Below are 21,584 nucleotides of genomic sequence, written 5' to 3' on the forward strand. Positions count from 1 at the left end.
TGGAATATTCTTTTTGTGTACTGTTTGTTGTATTTATGTCACAAATATAATTTAGGTTTTAGTATTCATCAGTAATACTGGACGAACAAAGTTACTTGATATTTAAAGATTTATGGTCCAGGTATTTTTTATTGTAGTCAGTGTACAGTAGTTCATTTTGTCACTTTGCTTTGTTTTGAAGCCTTCTTTGCCTACACTCCAGGAGTTGCTGCACCTCTCAGCAGGTGAGGGCTAGTGGTACTAGATAAGTTATAATGCATGAGTTAATAAAAAACAGGATTACAAATATCATATAAAAAATAATGCCTCGTGTAAGAATCACCTATGATGTGTTTGTACATATGTGTGCTTTTCCCCATATCTTGGGTGTTTATGTTGTGTAAATTATTCTTACTATTCAAGTGAACCAATTTAGGATATTTTAGTTATCCCTGTGTTCCTTCTACAATAGAGTAAGTCGGTTTTCCAGACTTACAACATTGTGTTAAGCCCAGCTGGGAGCCCATGTTGCCACTTATTGCTGAGTAACTGGACACGTGTCTTAGCCTTTCTTTGTGTTTAACTTTTCTCATTTACAAAATGAGCGTAGTAATGAGTACCTTATAGAATTGCTTGTAAAGATTAAGTCTGTATGTTTGTAGTGCCTGGGATATAGTAAGAGCTCTCTAAGTATCAGCTGTCATTTTTATTATGTTCCTTGGAGGCCCTCTTAATGATGGCAGAATTAGAGTGGTCTTACCTACTTTCTCCTTCTCCCTCCCTCCCTCCCTCACTGTCCCTTCCTTCTCCTCCACTCTCCTTTCCTTACATTCAATAAAGATTAATTTAGGCACTTTTATTCCAGTAACCAAAATAATGAAGGGGTACCTCTTGACCTTGAGGCACTAATATACTGAGAGACGTGACATGCAGGCCTGATTCTGTCTTGTTGGGTTTAAATTCTGATTCAGCCGCCTTGAGGTGTGTGATCTGTGGCAACTTAATGGCTTTGAACTTTACCTTCCTCAGTTGGAGATAATAGTAAAATATTCCCTGGACAGTCCTGAAAGTTATATCTTGAACACTGAGAATCCTTATACTAGAGAATCCAATACTTAAGCATTTCTGTGAATATGTTAGTAGTAATAATAATAATTGAGTGATTTTTAAGTTCTAAGCATACTTTGCGTGTAATTATTAATTCTTGTAAATACCCTGTGAGGTAGTGACTGTTATTGTTTTCATTTTTCTAGATCAAGGCACAGAGAGGTTAAGTAGCTTACTTGTGGTCACACAGCTAGTTAGAGGTGGAGCTAGGTAGTCTGTCTGGCTCAAGAACTTGCATATGTAACAGTAAACAATACTCTACTGATGAGGAGGTGTGAAAGTAAAAGATTCTTTGAGAAGGAAACTCTGACCTTTGCTCTCAAGCATCAGCTAAGTGACTGACTTCTACACATTATCTCCTTCCTCACCTATATGGTCCGATTTGTCCTTCTGCAACATCATGAGGAGCTGTATATGTTCTGCATCTTTGATGCCCTTCATGAGCGACCGAAATTGAAATTTTACATCTGTGTTTTGCTGGGCATGTGCTGTCCCTTCCTCCTAAGGTTGTTATGAGACTGTTTGTCGTGTGGGTAACTGGTCAATAAATGCTTCTTATGTCTGAGATGGGAGTGTGTGTGTGTGTGTGTGTGTGTGTGTGTGTGTGTGTGTGTGTGTGTGTGTCTTGTAGTAGTTTTTAAAAATATTTGTGAGATCCAGAGGAAATTGAGGAATCCTCAATTATTAAAAGATACATATATGCTTATTCTTTTCTTGTTCATTAATTTCAGTTTGAAAAGGAATTTTAGGAGTCAAAAGACCTCTTCCCTTCATGGAAAGATAATAACATCTATGGCTTGAATTAATTTAAATAAGAAATCACATTTTGAAATATAATTTAGCATGTCCTATGGTAAACAGTAAAAGAGAACTGGTATAGTGATGGTCCAGAGGCTTAAAAGGTAGATAAATAAAATAAAAAGGCATTTTAACATGGCAGTTACATTCTGTTAGAATCCTACTCTCCAAATGTATTTAATGTGCTTGGAATCTTAGTAATATACCATGCTTAGGGCAACAAGCAGAAAACCACACTTGAGCATTCCAGTTAAAGGAAGTACAGAGAAAATGATGATCCATTGCCATGTGTAGTTTCAGTTTTCCACCTTAATTTTATTGAGCTGGAAAGAGTGGTAACAGTAAGGAAATCAGCTTATTAGAGTTATAAACCTAGAGTTTCTCTAAGAAGAATATAAGAATTCATCAAACAAGACCATTGAAGCATCTGTGAAAACCCGGGCTTTTAGGTACATAGAATGATGATAATATCTATAAGTGTTGTTTTGAAAATCAGGTTAGAAATATATAGAAATTACCTTTCTCATAGTTACTGAATCTGAAATGTTGAAGTAATGGTACACATTTTCTTAAAATATATATATACTAGGAGAAAAACACATAAAACAGCAGATGTTGAGGTAAAAAACCCAGTTTTTTGATTGAGAAAAGTTATGAAAAAGTTTGAAGTATATTGTATCAGTTAGTTTTTGTTAGACTGTCCTATAGTAAAAAAAAAAAAAAAAACCTCAAAAATCTCAGTGTGATATGGTAAGTTTAAACCTGGCATTGTAGCAGCAGAGGGAAAAGATCAGGAATCCCATGATGATGACTCTTAAGCATTCGCTTAGAAGTGCCGTATGTCACTTCCACTCACATTTCATTGCCTATAGAAGTCACATGGCCAGCCTGAAAGTTAATGAGGTGGGTATTAGTGACATGAAAACAATACAGTCTGCGGAAGCTGTACTCAGATTAGATATTAGCCGTCCTGATTGTGAAGTAACTGAAGTCTACATCTGCCTTATATTTTAGAGTAAAGGCCACCACAGGATTACTGTACTAGCAGTTGCATGAATAGCTATCTTGAAATAGCCCAATACACACTAAAGTATTTATGGATAAAAAGACATGATATTTGCATATGGTTCAGGAAAAATAGATGTGTGCAGATACATATGTTTATGTGTATATATGCATGTGCTTGGGGGAGGGGTGGAAGGGCGTGCGTGATTGCAAGTGTGAATGGAGCAGATGATTAACCATTGGTTGATCTTGGCAAAAACTGTAGAGGAGTTCTTTGTACCACTCTTGCAACCTTTCTGTGAGTATGAAATTTAGTCATAATAAAAACTTACTCCCCCCCCCAAAAAAAAAGCCTATCCCAAAGAAAAACTACTACCTTTCTCCTTTATATCCACAATCCCTGGGCCCCCTCCCACCTGCCTAGAAGAAGTTTTGGGGGAAAATAGGATGTATGTTATATAGCCACGGATTTAGGAATGGATAAAGGAATGAAGGTGTGAAGAATATTTAAGGAGCTGGACTGAATTCAGGTCCCATCACTTTCAGTGACCTTAGCCAAAGTACTTCATCTTTCTGCACCTCAGTTTCTTCCCCTGTGGATAATAGTACCTGCCCTGTTAGGTTCTGCCTTGTAGGATTAACACACATAAAGCACCTACAACAGTGCCTAGGACACAGGTCATATTCATTTCATGTCAGCTACTATCATGGTAATCGTTATTGTTGTATTTACTGGGTCCTAGCTTCCCAGGCAGTGCCATGTTTCTTAAAAGTTAACACCTCTATCCTGAATAGATACCATTTCTTTCTAGCATATAGATAATACTCTTTAATTCAATTTTCCCCCCTTTAAGTGTGCCTAATTACCACATAGTGCGAGTTAGTGTGATCAGACATCTTATTTTCCTGACATCTAGCTTAAGTGAGAGGATGGGGACTGTTTTTAGAGAAAGGTTAATAAATTGGGTCAGTGAGCGCTTTGAGGACTCCTGCCCTCCAAACTGGTATGACGTGGTGGAGGTAGAAGGTGGATATTTGGAACATGGAATGGATTTTAGGGGGTTGAGGTAAGGTGGCGCCACTGGTGTACCAGGAAGTATGCGAAGTTTTCAAAGACAGATACCGCCTTCTTTAAAATTTTCCCTAAGTCCTGACCTGGCACTTGAAAAGGTGACACTTTTTCTTAGCTTCAGAATGCCAGTTCATTTGCTGTGTTTCAGAAGTTTGGTGATAATGAAAAGATCCATGTTCTACATTATTTATTCAGAAGCAACAGTAACTTTACTGTTTTTAAAAAATTGTGTCTTTTACTTAATTCTTATTGATCTGGGGGTTAACACAGTTTTCATTTTGCTTGGTTGACATAACAAAGTGTTATGTCCCTGGTCACAAGTCTAAACTGTGTCTTTCTCTGTAGTGCGACTGTGCTCTGATCGGATCGGCCTCATCAAGGAGTGTATTTGCCAGTCCCCGATGTGCTACAAGCAATCCACCAAGCTGCTGGGCCTGGCTGAGCTGCTGAGGGTAGCAGGTACGTTTTGGATGCTGAACTGCAGAGTACGGATCTGTGTTATTCTCGACATCACCTAGACGAACGTTGGAATATGTGCTTATAGGTGTCAGAGGAGCTGCTTTTGGGCAAGGATTTGTCTTTTCGAGAAAGGTTGACATGTTATAAAACGGTGCACCTATACTGAGCTGCTTGGACCTTCTGTTACTTAAACGAGGGCAGGCTTATTTGGGGTGCCACTAAGTGGTTTCGAGGTCAGAAACACAAGTCAGGGTCACCATTTATAACCAGAAAACTGAACATAGGACCAGCCGGCCCTACCAGTTCACCTTCAGTGTTGAAATTTGGTGTGATCTTTTTGGTCCTGAGTAATTTCTTAGAAAAATTTGTGCCTTTACTATTTGGTCAGGTTTTCACATGTGTTATTTCATTTTCTATTAAGTGGTGTTGATGATGTATTCTTCCTATTTTACGAGGGAAATTGAAGATCAGAGAAGCTAAGTATCTAGCTCAACAGGGTTAAATAGCAGGCCATGGCTTTCAAGGAAAGTCTTTCTGACTCTACACTTCACGTTTTGTACTATTCTGCTTACCAATCTTTTAATACTTCTCTTTTGTATTTTTGGCTTATCCAACGTGTATCCGACCTGATGGACATAGTCAAGTGGGTCCTCGTCTTCTTAAACAGATTTTAAATGTGCAGCTTACATTTTTCAAATGGATCCAGCACAGTTTTGTGACAGTTACCTTCCCGTTTCAACTAAAAGAATAAACACGAACCCCCTGCTGACTTGAAACACTAGTTATCTGTGCTACACGTCTGTCTGTTTGCTAAGTGGTCTTCCTTTGGGACACCATCCATCTCCCAGCCCATGTGATCCCGGGAGACTTGCCAATCAAGATGCTTTGCCACAGTTGTCGGCCACAGTATTCTGTCCACCAGCCAGTTCAGGGATGACCGTGTGACTCAAACAGAACCAATCAAAATCTTTCCTGATGCTTGATATATAAACACAGGAAGACAGAGGCTCTTTCTTCCTTTCCAAATGAAAGTCATAAGGATACAACCTTGGGGATGTTGGCAGTCATTTATCTGATCAGTTTTCTGAAAATAAATCCAATTGAAAGAGAGAAAGAAAATACCCCAATGATATACTACATGCCTCTGGATCTAATCCTGCCTAAAGAGACTTCTAACCCCAGAACTGTTTTACTTAAATTGAGATAAATTCCATTTTTAGCTTAAAAAAAAGTAAAGGGGATTTTTGTTTATTTTGAGCTTTAAAAAATATGTATTTAGTGTATTTAGTGGACACACGTATTAATGTTTAAAAATTTTTGTGTATAGAGCTCTTCTTCTTAAGGCCTATAGTTTTAGTATATTTTATTGTGTCAGTTGTCCTTTTCTAGCCTATCCAAAAGCATAACACTAGCATCTTCACCTTTGGACTTGCAGCAGCCTTGGAAAGGTGCCGACACCGTGACTGGGGCCAGGCATCCTTCGTGAGGCATCGCACATGGCTGTGGAGAAATCGGGTGTGGAGTCAGGAGACTGGTCCACTCCTGACCGTCCCGTTCATTTGCTAAATGACTCAAGCTTCAGTTTCTGCATCTGGAAAATAGGAATGACACCCCCCTTGCTTCACCTGCCAGAGTATAAGAGACCCACATGAGTTAATGCATATAAAAGCACTTTGTAAACTTTGAAGCACTCTGATCATCAGGGAAGAATTTCATAAGGATCCAGTTCATAGAAACTAATGAAGGAGTCAGGGATGCCGTCTGCGTTTTCCATGTACCTGCCTACTAGGATTAATTTCCATTTTTGTCTTTGTGACGTTGACATAGAAACGGGAAGATCAGTGATCTTGGCCAACCTGCATTTATAATGGTATGAACATTCTTCTTCAGTCCTGCAGAGCACACTTATGTGGACCACATGGTGTTCAGACCTCTTTTCTTCATTGCAGCTGTTTTAGTTCTCGTATTTGGAACCATCTCAACTTGGCCACTTCTATTTCACAAACTTTTATGTGGAATCTGTATTATAACTTCAGTGCAGTATCATTAAAAAATAAGACTCGTATCTACATTTCATTCAACGTAGTGTTTTTATTGTGAGCCCCCTGAGTGCACATAATAGCTAATACGTACCTGTGACTGCTGTGTGCCAGTTCCCTTCTGTGCCCTTTTAACGTACTACCTCTTTTGCTGTGCACAACAGCCTCTTATTAGCCACATTTTACAGATGGGGAAATAGAGGCCTCAGAGAGCTGAAGCAATATCACTTTGTCAGTACTTTGGATACGGGTTCTGTTACACACCTGCTGCCCTCTGGGGATTTAGAATCTTAGAGGTCTGCGGAAGCAGTGAATTATGCTGCATCGTGGGGTGTGATGGTAGCACATGGCTTCTGTAAACAAATGCTATAGAACTTGAAGAAAGGCAATTCTAATATTTTGCTGGGGGTGGAGTGGTATTAAGAAAGGGATCACAGGCAGGTGACATGTATCTGAAGCTTATAGAATGTTACGGTTATTTATTGCTGCTTTACAAACCACCCCCAAACTTAGTAGCTTAAAATAACAACAGCCACGTCTTTTTATCTCTCCCAGTTCTGGTGGTTGACTAGGCAGTTCAGGGTCTTTTATGAAATTGCAGTCAGATACAGCAGCTAGGGATGGGCTCATCTCAAAGCCTGCTTTATTCACATGTCTGGCATCTGGGCTGAGAAGATTTTTTAAAAAGCTGGGGAATGGAGTAGCTAGGGCTTTCTCTTCTCTGTGTGGTTTCTCCTTGTAGTCTTTCCTTATGGTGTTCTCAGACTACCCAGATTTCTTACGTGGGTGAGGGATCCCAGAGTCAGCATCCCAACAGAAACCAGCAAAACTTCATGTCATTTTTCTATAATTTAGCTTTGGAATTTGGGTAGCTTCATTTCCATTGTGTCTCATTCACAGAAGCAGTCACACAGGCCCTCCCAAGTTCAAGGGAAATAGTTAAGTTGACAGGGCCTGGGCCATCTGCTCCTGAGCTGGCTTCCATGGCTGTTGGAAAAGGCCTCCATTGCTCCCTGGCTGGTGGTGCAAGACCTCAGCTCCTTGCCCCGTGGAGCTCTCCACAGGGCTTCCTGAGTGTCCTTTTAACATGGCAATTCCTGGGTTTCTCCTAGAGCAGTTGATCTACGAGAGAGCGGGGCGGATTCCGTAATGCTTTTTATGACCAATCTTGGAAGTCACACTGTCGTTTACAGCATGTTCTGTTTGTTAGAAGTAAATCACTAGTCAGCCCCCGCTCAAGGGGAGAAGCATTAAGCTCCATCTTTAGAAGAGTATCAAAGAATTTGTGGACAAAATTTAAATTATATTTCATATACTCAAGGCTTTGTCAGACCACCGTTAGTATTTTCTTCAGACGAAACATCTGGATCATTTTCTTTAATAGATTTCTAGTCTGGCTATACTCCTGGCTGTTCTCCCCGAGAATTTTGTTTTGTTTGTAGGATTTTTCTAGACATCATTCTTTTCAAGCCTATTTTTGCTTATGTTTTTCCTTCTAACCACCTGCTCAGATTGCCTGATATACAAATTAACTTTATCACAATGAAACTATAAAATTTAAGTCCATTTTACTTTGTGCTTAAGTTTTTTCCCCTTTTATTTGTCATTTATGAATTATAATTAGAACATTCAAAGGGTAAAATTTTTAAATAAATAGGAAAAATATTTAAATTCCCTATTGGGAGGAAAACTTTTCCTCTACCCACTTAGATTGGAATGGCTGGTCTGGGGGTGAATGCATACATACATACATACATATATGTGTATTATTAGGGTATAGTTGATTTGCAATGTTGTGGTAGTTTCACATGTGCAGCAAAGTGATTGAGTTATACATATACATATGTTCATTCTTTTTCAGATTCTTTTCTCATATAGGCTGTCACAGAATATTGAGTAGAGTTCCTTGTGCTATACAGTAGGTCCTTGTTTGTTATATATAGTAGTGTGTTTGTGTTTATCCCAGGCTTCTGATTTATCCCTCCCGTACCATGTTTCCCCTTTGGTAGCCATAAGTTTGTTTTCGATATCTGTAAGTCTGTTTCTGTTTTGTAAATAAGTTCTTTTGTTTCCTTTTTTTAAAAATTAGATTCCACATATGAGTGATATCATATGATATTTGTTTTTCTGTGTCTGACTTCACTAAGTGTGATAATCTCTAGGTCCATCCATGTTGCTGCAAAGGGCATTATTTCATTCTTTATTATGGCTGAGTAATATTCCATTGTATATGTGTACCACATCTTCTTTATCCATTCCTCTGTTGATGGACATTTAGGTTGCTTCCATGTCCTGGCTATTGTAAATAGTGCTGCAGTGAACAACGGGGTGCATGTATCCTTTCAGATTATGGTTTTCTCTGGATATATGCCCAGGAGTGGGATTGCTGGGTCACATGGTAGTTCTGTTTTTAGTTTTTTAAGGAACCTCCATACTGCTCTCCATAGTGGTTGTACCAATTTACTTTTGGTCTGAGGCTGATATTAATCATTGATCACTTAGGAGACTGAGAGAGAATTCCATGATTAATAAATAGATTGGAAGGTCTAAGTGGCCATGATCTTTTCTCCTATAATCTTATAAAAATCAGTCTAATCTCTGTTTTTTTTATTTTGGAGTTAATTAGAAAGATAGTGTTAAGGAGCTCCTCTATCAATTGATACTGCCCAAATCAGTAAGTCATTTGCATGTGTTTACAGGTGAAGACCCAGAAGAAAGGCGTGGACAGGTTCTAATCCTTCTAGTAGAGCAAGCACTTCGTTTCCATGACTACAAAGCTGCCAGTGTGCATTGTCAGGAGCTGATGGCCACAGGTGAAGTAGATACTAAACACTTTGCTCTTGTCCTCTTTATGTGGTGAATAATGGAAGAGGTCTGTTTTGAAATTAGTTGCCTAATCGGTAAGCCAACCACATTGTGTTCGTAAGCCTTGAGAAATGTTTTGTGAGTGCTGATAAGTATGTATTCCATGTGCTTGTATGTTAATATACATACTTTAATGGGCTCAAGGGTTATATTTTATCTGAGATATGGTTGCTTTCCATTCCAGATTAAGAACAGGCTCATAATTTTAATAACAATTTTAAAATATTTTAATGCCTTTTTATGTATTTGTCATATAAAAGAAAATTTAAAAAATTTCAAGTATCTATAATTTGTGACTAAATTGTCAGTATTTCTATTCTTTAATTTTTTTAAGAGATAGCATAATGCTTTTCAAATTAATGTTGAGTAATTGGGAAGTAGTTCACAACCCTAAAACTTTCCATATTGAAATTATAACTCAAGTCTCTGGAGGATAAGCAGGTTATATTGTGGAATAATTTCTCTATTAAAGAATACATTCCCCAGAGGGGTAGGAAGTGATGTTGTCTTATTACAGGCTCTGTGCTAAATGATCTGCTTTTTGTAGCTGTGTCTGACTGTGTGAAAACTCAAGCACATCCGTTTACCCATGTCTGTGCATTCCTAGTGAGTGGTTATAAATGCACTGCTTCACTTCATAGTAACTCCTGGAGCTGTGCACTGACGATAGGTATACTTTCTGTATGTATACTGTTAAAGGAAAAAATATGCTGACACTTCTTACAAATGGTAAGGAAGACTTTATTCACGAATTTTGCAGTGGGGGAGAGAGAACAGGCTCAACTCCAAATACAGAAAAGGCAGCTGGGAATTCACCACTGAGGAGCAGGTTGAGGGGTCAACAATGGGTGAAAAATGACAGCAAAGAGACATCAAGAGTAGGGGGATTGGTACTAAACCGACTTAACAGGATTCTTACTGATGGCAGACCGGGGTGATCAGATACCAAGGGTGAGAGATTCCCTCTGAACTAACTTGGCAGGATTCTTGATAAAACTGGGTTATACGGGTTCAGCAAGGACTGGGCCAAGGTATAGGCCTCCTTGAGAAGAGGGCTCAGAGAAGCCTGAATAAAGTTTTGTCAAGGAGAGAGTCTGGCAACACATCTATGAAAATGTTGAAAACTCTGGGAAAAAGCTCAACGCTTTATAACCTCAGCGTTAGAAAACTAGTTTCCCGAAAGAACTGTGTTCTGTAATATTAACCTAGTGATTTTGCAACATTAGGTTCAGAATAATTATGGTATTCTGGATAATCATTGTTGTCTTAATTTATTACTGCTTACTTGGAGAGCTTTGTAATAATTTTATTCCTATAAGGATGGTACCTGTAATTTTGACCAATTTTGACTCTGTATATTTAGAAAAAAAGGCCTGCTTTCTAACTGGAATGCCTTCAAATAAGAATAAAAGTGCATTTTAAGAATTCACAGTATAAGCTTGCATAGGATAAAACTCTGCTGGTTTCAGGGGCTGACTGAATTTTTGGCACTGTCCTTGGATCTCTATCTTTATAAAGTGAATGATTCTGTGTAGCTCTCTATAATAATTTCTCTTTATCTAGGCTTTGCAGTGTATAAATACAGCTTTTAAATACAGGTTGTTTTTAAATAAAGATTGTTCAGTTCTTCTAACAACCTAATGAAGGAGGAATTATTATTATTATTGTTTTTTAGTGGTGAAGGATGTGTGACACTTGGAACTTTCTCAAGCTCACACAAGTACTTGAACCATACCCTCAAGTCTTTCTGAAATCAGATACCCGGTCTTTTACTCAACATCAAAGCTCAGTAGATTATTTGTAGCCTTGTCAGGGAATCTAAAATTTAACATAGTTTATCAGAAGAATTTGTCTGGAGCAGCACTGAACTTTCTAGACAATGAACTCACCTAATCTTTCTTTTCTAGTTTCAGATCCTTATGTGCTTCTGCTTATATAATAATGTGCATCACTAATGACTGACTTTGCTTTGGTAACGTAAGACCTAAGCAGAAAGCCGTTTCTCATGTTAGATTAAAGATTTTTTCTTGTAGTGAAAATCAGTTAGTTTTTTCTTGCCCTTTTTCCAGGTTATTCTAAAAGTTGGGATGTTTGTAGCCAGTTAGGACAATCAGAAGGTTACCAGGACTTGGCCACTCGTCAAGAGCTCGTGGCTTTTGCTTTGACACATTGCCCTGCTAGCAGCATTGAAGTTCTTTTGGCTGCCAGCAGCTCTCTGAAGACAGAAGTAAGTGTTCCCAATAAAGTAAGTGCTCCCGAACTGTATGAAGTATATTTTGTTGAGTCTGTGGGTTTGGGATTTGTGCTCTTTCTTTTTCAGCAATATGAAAATTTTAATTTATGGAAAAAAATAGTCTGTCACTTCTATGAAAAGGGACTCGAAGATATTAGGATATAAACTAGTGTTGTTGGCTTTATTACAGTAAAGAAGAAAGGGTACAGGTATGAGAAAAAAAGAAAGTATATTAGGAAATAAATTATTGAATATAATGGGGAAAGTTAGTGCTGTCAAGAATAAAACATGTAAGAAGTGGTCCTGTACAATATACTTGAAACCATGTGAGTTAAAACCAGTGATGGTACCATCCCCTTAGAAGTCCTTTGGAAATGGCAGGATATGGGCTTTGGCTAGAGAGAAGCTGAATTTCCTAAAATTCACAGGCTAAATCTGTGTCAGGGAGGATGGTGCTCTGGTATGGAAATACGGTACTGTTAAATATGTGAAGAGGGCTTCCCTGGTGGCGCAGTGGTTGAGAGTCCGCCTGCCGATGCAGAGGACACGGGTTCGTGCCCTGGTCTGGGAAGATCTCACATGCCGCGGGGCGGCTGGGCCCGTGAGCCACGGCCGCTGAGCCTGCGCGTCCGGAGCCTGTGCTCCGCAACGGGAGAGGCCACAGCAGTGAGAGGCCCGCGTACCACAAAAAAAAAAAAAAAAAAAAAAAAATATATATATATATATATATATATATGAAGAGATTCTGGAAATCACATTTTCATCTCATGGTCATTTATTACATTGTATATCAGGTTTTTCACACTTGATTCTCATCCTGAAACTGTGGTTGCATCCTTGTGAAGGTGTTCATGAAGTCCCACAGCAAGCCTGTTACCACAAAGTAGTCATTAGGAAATAGTGTTTTTGGTTTTTTTTTCCTCAAAAGAGTACTTTTTAAATTTAAAGCCTACATTGTAAAATGAGGCAAATTTAAAAACAGTTGTTCTTTTTTCAGATTCTTTATCAAAGAGTGAATTTCCAAATCCATCCAGAAGGAGGAGAGACTATCAGTGTGTCACCATTGATGAGTAAAGTGCTACAAGAGGTGAGTCAGGGTGAGAGGGGGCAGAGTGAAAGGTGGTTGTGAGAGGAATGAAACAGTCACCCTACTGTGTGTGTGTGTGTGTGTGTGTGTGTGTGAAGACTGTTCTTTTAAACTTTTTTTGTGTGTGAAATATAACATATAGAAAAATACACAAAACAAAGATGTCCAGGTATCATAAAGTATGATAAAGAAAACATCCATGAAACCATCACACACATGAAGAAATAGCTCATGACAGGCCTTCCACAGGTCCCCTTCACGCCCTTCTAATCTCTCTCCTTCCAGAGATCCTGACTCATCCCAATAACTAGATCCATGTGTGTTTTGTTCTTGTTTTAAAACAACTTTAAAACCTATCACACCCCTCCCAGTATGATAGTTTAATTTTACCTGTTTTTGTACTTTATGGAAATAGTTACACTCAACATTGTGTCTGTGAGATCCATCCATGCTATTATATGTGTTGTAGTTGACTCATTGTTACTGCTGTATAGAAATTTATCGCTATATGCATATATTCCAGTTTATCCTTTCTAATGTTGACTGACATTGGTTTGTTTTCCGTTTTGGTTACTAAAAATAATGCTGCGTCATCATTCTGTGCGTGTTTCTAGTGCACACGTGCAGACCTTTCTCTCTGGCATGGACCTACCTAGCGCTGGAAGTCTGCGTTATTAGATAAATGTGTACGTTCAACCTCAGTCGATAATCCCAAATAAGTTTCTAAAGGGATTTTCCCGTTGCACTCTCAACAGCAGTGTCTGGGTTGCCGTTTGCTCCAGTCCAGCACTTGGCACGAGTGGTTTTCTCAGTTTTACCAGTTCTCTTAAGTGTTCAGCGATAGCTTTTTGTGATTTGATTTGCATTTTCCTGATTACTAATGAGATGGGCTTATCTCAGGAGAGGTCCTCTTTAATGAGGTTCCTATTCAGTTCTCTTGTCCATTTTAATTGAATTTTAATCCCTTTTCCCTTTCCTCATTGAAATTCTTATGAATAAAATTTGTCTGGACCCATTAAGCATGTATGAGTCTCAGGAGAGTTCACCCCGGGAGAGGAAGGAGGAAGCATGTACTCACTGAGACCTCCCTCTTGTGGGTCAGCCTTTGCTCTATGGAATTTAACTTTTTATGACTATTTGTAGCAACATAGGATTGGCACTTTTTTAGGTCAAAGACAGTAGCTATTTCTAATATTCTAACTAGATAAATTTAGAGGTGATAATCCTCTTTATAGATTGGTTCCCACAGGATTCCTTTAAATGGTAAGCTTCACTTTCAAAGTGTAGAATGTCACTCATTTTTCTAGTAACTATTTTGGAAGACATCTGTTGTGATAAGTGAGCTACACTTAATCTCCTTTTTTTTGTCTTTGTGTTTTTTGTTTGTTTGTTTGCCTTATATTTCCATACATTGATTTTATTTTTAATTTTTAAATTTTTTTGAGATATAGTTGATGTACAATATTATGTAATATAAGGCAAAAAATAGTGATTCACAATTTTTAAAGGTTATACTCTATTTATAGTTATTATTAAATATTGGGTATACTCCCAGTGCTATACAGTATATCTTTGTAGCTTATTTTATACCTAATAGTTAGTACCTCTTAATCCATTACCTCTATATTCCCCTCCCTCTGCTCTCTCCTCACTCATAACCACTAGTTTTTTTCTCTATACCTGTGAGTCTGTTTCCTTTTTTTATATTTATTAGTTTGTTGTATTTTTTAGATTCCACATATAAGTGATATCATGCAGTATTTGTCCTTCTCTGACTTACTTCATTTAGCATAATGCCCTCCAAGTCCATCCATGTTGTTGCAAATGGCAGAATTCCATTCCTTTTTATGACTGAGTAGTATCCATTGTGTGTGTGTGTGTGTAGGTGTACACACCACATCTTCTTTATAAATTGGCTGTATTCATCTTGCTGAACTCATCTGTAGTTGTATACTGTGTAGTTACTTTTAGAACTCTGGTACAAAGCTTCAATTGTGGAATTTATTAATAGAGTTAAGGAATAGTTAGCTTTGCCTACAGTGGAATATGTACAATTAGTTCATTTCCATAATTCTTTCTTTTATACTAAAATTCAGTTTGACAAACATTTATTGAATACACATGTGTATCCCCAGTTCAGTGCTAAGTGATCTCAGGATCTCAAAGAAGTTTGTAATGTGATTTTTGGCCCTTAAGGGTTTTTCTCCTATTCCTCCTGTAGTGATGACTCCAGGAGAGCACTGACCAATAGAATTTTCTACAGTGAGGGAAATATTCTGTATCTCCACCGTCCAGTGTGGTAGCCACTAGTCACATGTAGCTATTGAGTACATGGAATAAAGGTCGTGCAACTAAGGAATCAAATTTTAAATTTTGTTTGATTTTATTTATGTTAATTTTACTAGCCACACAGGCTACTGGGTACCAGATTGGACATCACAGTTCTAGAAGGTGAGATATTCAGAGGAGGATTGTGTTCTGTAGTCAACACTGCAGATACTTTTTTTGGTTACTGTTGTTACACTGTCTTTGAAGGGAAGTCATAGCATTTTCCAGGGGCCTGGAGTGGTATAGGTGTATTTTGTCCTTTGGCTGTTTTGACTTGTTGTATTCATTAGTTTCTGTTCGGTTTTCTCTTACTAGATATGAAAGCACGTTAAATTCTATGGTGTTTTCTCCATGGGATTCAAAACAGTTCTTATATTGGGGAGTTGGCAAATTTTACTATTTTTCAAGGTCCAATGGAAGACCTGCTTTTCATGAGATCTTTATCCCCATTTTTGTACCTTTTGAACCTCTGATCCTTCCCCACTTGTTCAGCCGTATCACCCACTGTCTCCACAGCCTCCTCTCTTTTCATGCCTTCCAAACACGTGCTGTGTTCCAGTCACGCTGAAGTTACCCCGTTCTCTGAGTAGGCGCTCTCGCAGCTTTGGTGTTTTCTAGGGCTCTTTGCCTGTCCTGCCCTTCTTGTCTTGTGCTCTTGTCATCTTCCTGCCCTCCTGATCCCATCTAAGCTGTCGTTTTCTTAATCAAGCTTTCCTTGAGTCCCCATTGTTCCCTCTCCCGTATCCCCCAAGCATCTCGCATCATCGTATCAGCACGTGTGTGGTATGGTTTGGTCTGTGCGGCAACTGGAAGCATGTCATTTACCTTTGTGCTCTCTCCATGGACTGCTTGTCACAGAGTGACTGCCTCGTAAATGTTTAGTAAAGCTAATTTGGAAACTCCCACTGCAAAAAGATTAGTGTGTGGTAAAAATAAATTAGAAAGTAGATTTTAGCCTAAAAATATAGGGTATTTCCAGTTTAACTCATACGTGTGTGCTCTGGTTGCTATTGAGGTCCTGTTGTATTTCGGCCACTGTAAGGGGGAGTATCATTTCTCTGTTTAGTAGAGAATTGCACCATTTTTTGCTGAGTTCAGCTCCATAAGCTTATTCTGAATCCCCGTCCTTCTTTATAGAATCCATGAAAAGCCTTTTGTGGCTTTTGGGTTTCCTATTTTCTGCTTCTCTGATGAATTAGAAAGTGTCAGCCCGGCCCCTTGGTAGCCTCTTTGGAGTAGAGCCTGCTGTGTCACCAAAAGTGGGCACATACTGCTCCATTAAGATTTCTTCAGTAAATGTAGGAGACCGCCAGCAGTCCTCCACAGGATCCATTTAGCGAGGAAAAGGAATTCTTCCAAAATGATTGTCTGTTTTGGTCTTTTTTTTTTTTTTTTTTTTTTAGCTCCTTAAAAGCTTTCCGGTCTTCCTTTTTCCTCTTCCAACAAGCTGTAATAGATCTAGGTCTCATGAAGTGCTAATCCAAGCCCTCAGTGAACACATGATGGCTTTGATTCATGAAGCACGTTTCAGAATATTATAGCTACTACTATTAGATTGAACTGCAGTGCTTAGCCGTAAGATGCCGTGTGTTACACATTAACAGTAGATGTAATAACCACGTTAAATTATAACTCATAAATGAGAGCTGACTGTATATGTAATCTGCTTAATGCCCAAGACTTTCATTACTCAGTTGTGAAAATAATGATTTTTACTTAAGTGTCCAAGCAAAGAAAAGATGTTAAGTGCTGTTCTGTTGCATTTGCATTAGTACAAGTGGAGCATACAAGTTCTAAGGTATTGGCTGTTGTCCCGGTGAACAAGATATTTGCTTTTAAATAGAACAAAGTACATAATTTGTGAATAACTCCCAAATCAAAGATTTCTAGTTTCTTGTTAATGTTGGTCATTATGTTTTTTTTAGGTGTAACAGTATTCCACCACTTAGAGTGTATTAACATTTTGTTTAGTTAGCATTAGTTACATCACGTAGCCAATAGTGTTTTCCCCAGATAAATCTAATCAGAGTTGGAAATGCTTAATATACAAGGTTCCCATTACAAAGTCATTTTCACTGTGGGAATTCTTGTTATGAGCATCTTAAGTGGCTACAGATTTATACAAGTGGACTAATTAATGTTTAGAATTGAGGCATGGGCTAAGCATACAGCTATTTTGAATTTAGAAATGGTTTATTTAGAAATACTGAAATAAAAACAAGCAAATGACAGTTGTATTTCAGTACCACGGACAACCCTTTCTTTTCCCCTTCAGCAGTTGATGGACGTTTAAGTTGTTTGCACCCTTTAGCTATCATGAATAATGCTGCTGTGAACACCGGTATACAAGTCTTTGTATGGAAATATGTTTTGATTTCTCATGTAGGTATCTGGGAGTGGAACTGAAGGATTGTATGGTGTATATGTGTTAAATATTGGAAGAAACTGCCAAATTGTTTTCCAAAGTGGCTGCACCAGGAAGTATTAAGGTTCCAGTTTCTTCGTATCCTTGCTAACATTCTCGACTGGCTTTTTGCTTAAAGCAACTCTTGTAGGCGTGTGTGGTATCTCATTATCATTTTGGTATGTGTTTCCAAATAACATGATAATGAGCATATTTTCATGTGCTTATTGGCCATTTCTGTACCTTCTTTGGTGAAATGGCTATAAATACATTCCCCATTTTTTAACTGTGTTATTTGTCATCTCCTTACTAAGTCGTAAGAGTTTTTGCTGTCGTTTTTAAACTCTTGGATACAAGCTGTTGGACGTGTGATTTGAAAATATTTTTCTCTCAGTGTATGATTTGACTTTTTACTTTAACGGTGACTTCTGACTTTCTTAACGGTGATTTTTGAAGTGCAAAAGCTTTTAATATTGCTGAAGTCCAGTTTATTAACATTTTCTTTTATTGCTTGTGCTTTTGGTGTTGTATCTAAGAAATCTGTGCCTAACTTAAGGTTGTGAAGATTTACTCCTGTGCTTTTTCCTAAGAGTTTTATAGTTTTAGCTTTTATATTTATTGATAAATAAGTAATAATGAACCACTTTTTGTATGAGGTCAAAGTATAGGCTTGAGGAATATCCAACATACAGAAAGATGAGTTAGAACTTTACCTCATATCATAAACAAAAATGGACTTGATCGCATCATATTTGTTTTTTCTTTTATGTGACATCTTGTTCTTTCTTAAAGGATTTTCAATCTTATATTGCAAAAGGTACACATTAATATTATGAAGTTTAAAATGATTTCCTCTGAAGTGGATTTTTGTTAAAATTATTGCCTTAGTAATTTTCATTTTTCCAGATGTTTTGAGATTTTGGTTTGCAAGCTTATTTTGAGCCCTACCATTCAGTTTAATTTTTTTTCTTTTTTTTGGCCATGCAGCGTGGCATGTGAGATCTTAGTTCCCTGACCAGAGATTGAACCCGTGTCCCCCTGCAGTGGAATCAATGAGTCTTAACCACTGGACCACCAGGGAAGTCCTCATTCAGTTTAATCTTTATTTCCCTAGACCCTCCTTAAGGATTCTGTAGTTTTGTGGTTTCCTCCTATCTAATCCCTTGGTGCTTCAGTCCAGAACCACATCCTAGAGTAGCTTTTCACTTGGGACTCCCTCCCCCTGTACTAGTGAGGGTGTGAGAAATACAGACATGGAGCCAGTGATGGTTTTGCCCAGTTCCTTTGGGCTCTGATTCAAGTTCTCTGCCTCCATCGGCCCACAGCCTCATGAAATAAATATAAATGCATAACCCCAGGCAGTGAGCCAGGATGAAGTTCTCCGTCTTACAGGGAATCCTTCTAATTTCCAGTTCTTCTCTGAGGAGGAGGGCCTGGCGGCCATTGCCAGCATCTGAATTTTGAGCCCCCAAGTGCTGAACTCTATAAAGTTGAGTGTCTTTTGCCTCTTCTTTCTATTATTCTCAGTATTTTGGAGCATGGTGAACATACTGCAACATAATTCATGACTCCATCTTGACTGGAATGTGTAATGTTTTCTTTAATTACAAATATAGTACAGGCTTCTATTTTAACAATCCGCTTATAGGGATTGTTAGGAATTCAGATAATATAGGAGTTCAGATAATCAGTATAATCTGGCATACTTTATTTCTTGAAAGTAGAAAAAAAAAGGTTTGTGAAACACTTATGAAAAAATACTGACATTTGTTAATTTTTGATAAGACGTACATGTATATTTGTGGTAACTTTGGTCTTTCTGATTTTTTTGAAATATAAAAATAATCAATAATACATTGATATGTAAGCTCTCTTTCTTCTCTCTCAGTTCTTTCTCTCTCCCCATTCTATGTATCCCACTGCTCAGAGGTAAACATTTTGAAGTTTATATATATCTTTCCAGACTTTCTCTGAGCATAGACAGATTTTCTGTATAGCTCTCCTCTGTCTCCTGGAGGACTATTATTTTATTTTTTAAACTAAAATGGATTTGTACTGCATATATTATTTTGAAGCTTGCTTTTTTTCATATAATGATATGTGTCACGGACATCTGCCCTCGTCATTGCATATAGACCATTTATGTCATGGTGTAACAGTGGTCACTGGATATGTATGTACCATAATTTATTTATCTTTTCCTTTGCTTTTCAACTTTTGGATTGTGCCCAGTTTTCCTTTATTTTGGACTGAACTGCACTGAGCATTTTATGTACACATCTTTGCATATTCATGCTAGTATTGCCCTGGGATAAAATGGGAGAAATGGGCTCCTGAGAGAGACAGTTTCCTGTTTCTTGTGGCCTGTCCTCCATAACTTTGTGTAAGTGCTGATTAAAAAATTGGGCATGGAAAAAGAAAATAAAAATATACTCCATATACCTCTGTCTTTCCTAACTACAGTTCTCTTCATCTGGATCCAAGAATGATAGAAGATTCAAAAAGGATTCAGTCCCTAAAGCCCCTGAAATAGTGTGTCAAATTTGTTGTGTTAGTATATGTCTGTTTGTGGCTTTGTGTGTTCATGTATGTACACATGCATGTGCATTCAGTTTTCTGGGGAAAGCAGTTATAGCTTTCATTAGAAATGTAGAGGGGGCTATGACTCCCAAAGATGAGAACGTCTAAATTGTAGCCTGGCCTGTTAATTAGCAGATGAACTGAAGCAGAGTCAGACTTCAGAGTGATTTACAACACGGGGTATTTTTCTGCTGCTTCTTCTCATAAATAGTTCCAGAAGTAGTATCGCCAGTAATAAGGGTTGCATTCTTAATATTTCGAATTCAGGATGAAATTTGCTGTAAGTAAGTGTTAGGTGCAGGGAAGTACTTTGGATTATTTGCAGATATGTTGGAGTAGAGAGGGTCGGGGCTGAGCTGAGTTTGAACTCTATTTGGGATCCTTACCTAGGTTATGGGTACCACCAGCTCAGTTCTCAGTTGGCAAACAGGTTTCCCAGAAATTAACCCTCAAATTACCAGATACCAGAGAGAGCAGCTCCTAAATAGATTACTATAGTAATTGATCAACGAGAATTGTTTCTGTAAGCCACGCTTGATGTATGGAACTGTCCTTGTTCTTGTGAACCTGTTTGGTTATGTTGTCTATTGTAGGACTTGAAAACTATTATTAGTGCTTAGGAGGTTAACCTTGGAGCTGTGTAACACTTGACATTAATGAGATTCCATGTTAAATTTTATGCTGGGAGTTGTTGACTTGGTTTGGGGGATTGATCTATTTCTGCTTATACACTGTAAATTAATTAGCAGTGTGCAACTATGAATATAAAAACTGCCAGTAGTAATCATTTCAGGAGTAAATTTTGCCTAACCTCTTTTTGCTTTCCCTATTACATGGAGTTGAAAGAAAACTGCTTCCTCATTAATGCCTCTGGTTACACTATAATCTTGGTAGACTGCCCCCAAATTAAATGCTTCTTCTGCAGTCTAAATGAGCCTTTTATTTTATTTTCTCTTTTATAATTCTTATAAGGGAGGAATCTCTCCCAGAAAATCCTTTTATCATGTACATTTCTGTGCATTGGAATTTCATTTATCTTCTGAAACAAACTTTTCAGTTTCCATGTTTAAAACTTTCTGTCTTGAGTTAGCCAATCCATATGAACAGAGTAAATTTTAGGTTTATTTTATGAAATGGAATAATTGTTTTATAGCCTGCTGTGTCACCAGAAGTGGTCATGGGAAACAGAGGTTTAAAAAAATTTTTTTAATTGAGATACACTCGACATACATTATTGTGTAAGTTTAAGGTGTGTAATACATTGATTTGATATATTAATATTGCAGTATAGTTGCCATTGTAGCATTAGCTGACACCTCTGTTGCATCACATAACTATCATTTCTTCTAGTGCTGGGACACAATTCTTTTTCATGTTAAAAAATAAGAAAATCTTTTGAGAAAACTTAACCAACAGCAAAGTAGGTAAACTGTAAGTATTGGTTAATACAGCTTAAATACATTAGCAGTAAGAATAAAATTCAAATGCTTTTCTAGAAATTATTAAGGATCCTAACATGATGTAGTCATTTGCTTTTGCTGCTATAATATATTACTATAATTTAGCAGCTGTAAAACAATGCACATTGATTCCTTATCATTTCCATAGGACAGAAAGCGGGCAGGCTT

At 37.8% G+C, this 21,584-nt stretch overlaps 1 protein-coding gene across 2 annotated transcripts in view; it reads left to right on the plus strand.

The window, feature by feature from the left end:
• Positions 1-21,584, plus strand: part of NBAS (NBAS subunit of NRZ tethering complex) — a 341,606-nt gene that overhangs the window by 171,571 nt on the left and 148,451 nt on the right. For both annotated transcript variants that reach the window (XM_067703666.1, XM_067703667.1), the window contains 4 exons: positions 4,307-4,420; positions 9,159-9,272; positions 11,394-11,551; positions 12,555-12,644. In XM_067703666.1, coding sequence (XP_067559767.1) covers positions 4,307-4,420; positions 9,159-9,272; positions 11,394-11,551; positions 12,555-12,644 — 476 coding nt within the window. The remainder of the gene's footprint in view (positions 1-4,306; positions 4,421-9,158; positions 9,273-11,393; positions 11,552-12,554; positions 12,645-21,584) is intronic.

Source organism: Pseudorca crassidens, chromosome 14 (genome assembly GCF_039906515.1).
Source record: "Pseudorca crassidens isolate mPseCra1 chromosome 14, mPseCra1.hap1, whole genome shotgun sequence".
Taxonomy (NCBI): Eukaryota; Metazoa; Chordata; class Mammalia; order Artiodactyla; family Delphinidae; genus Pseudorca; species Pseudorca crassidens.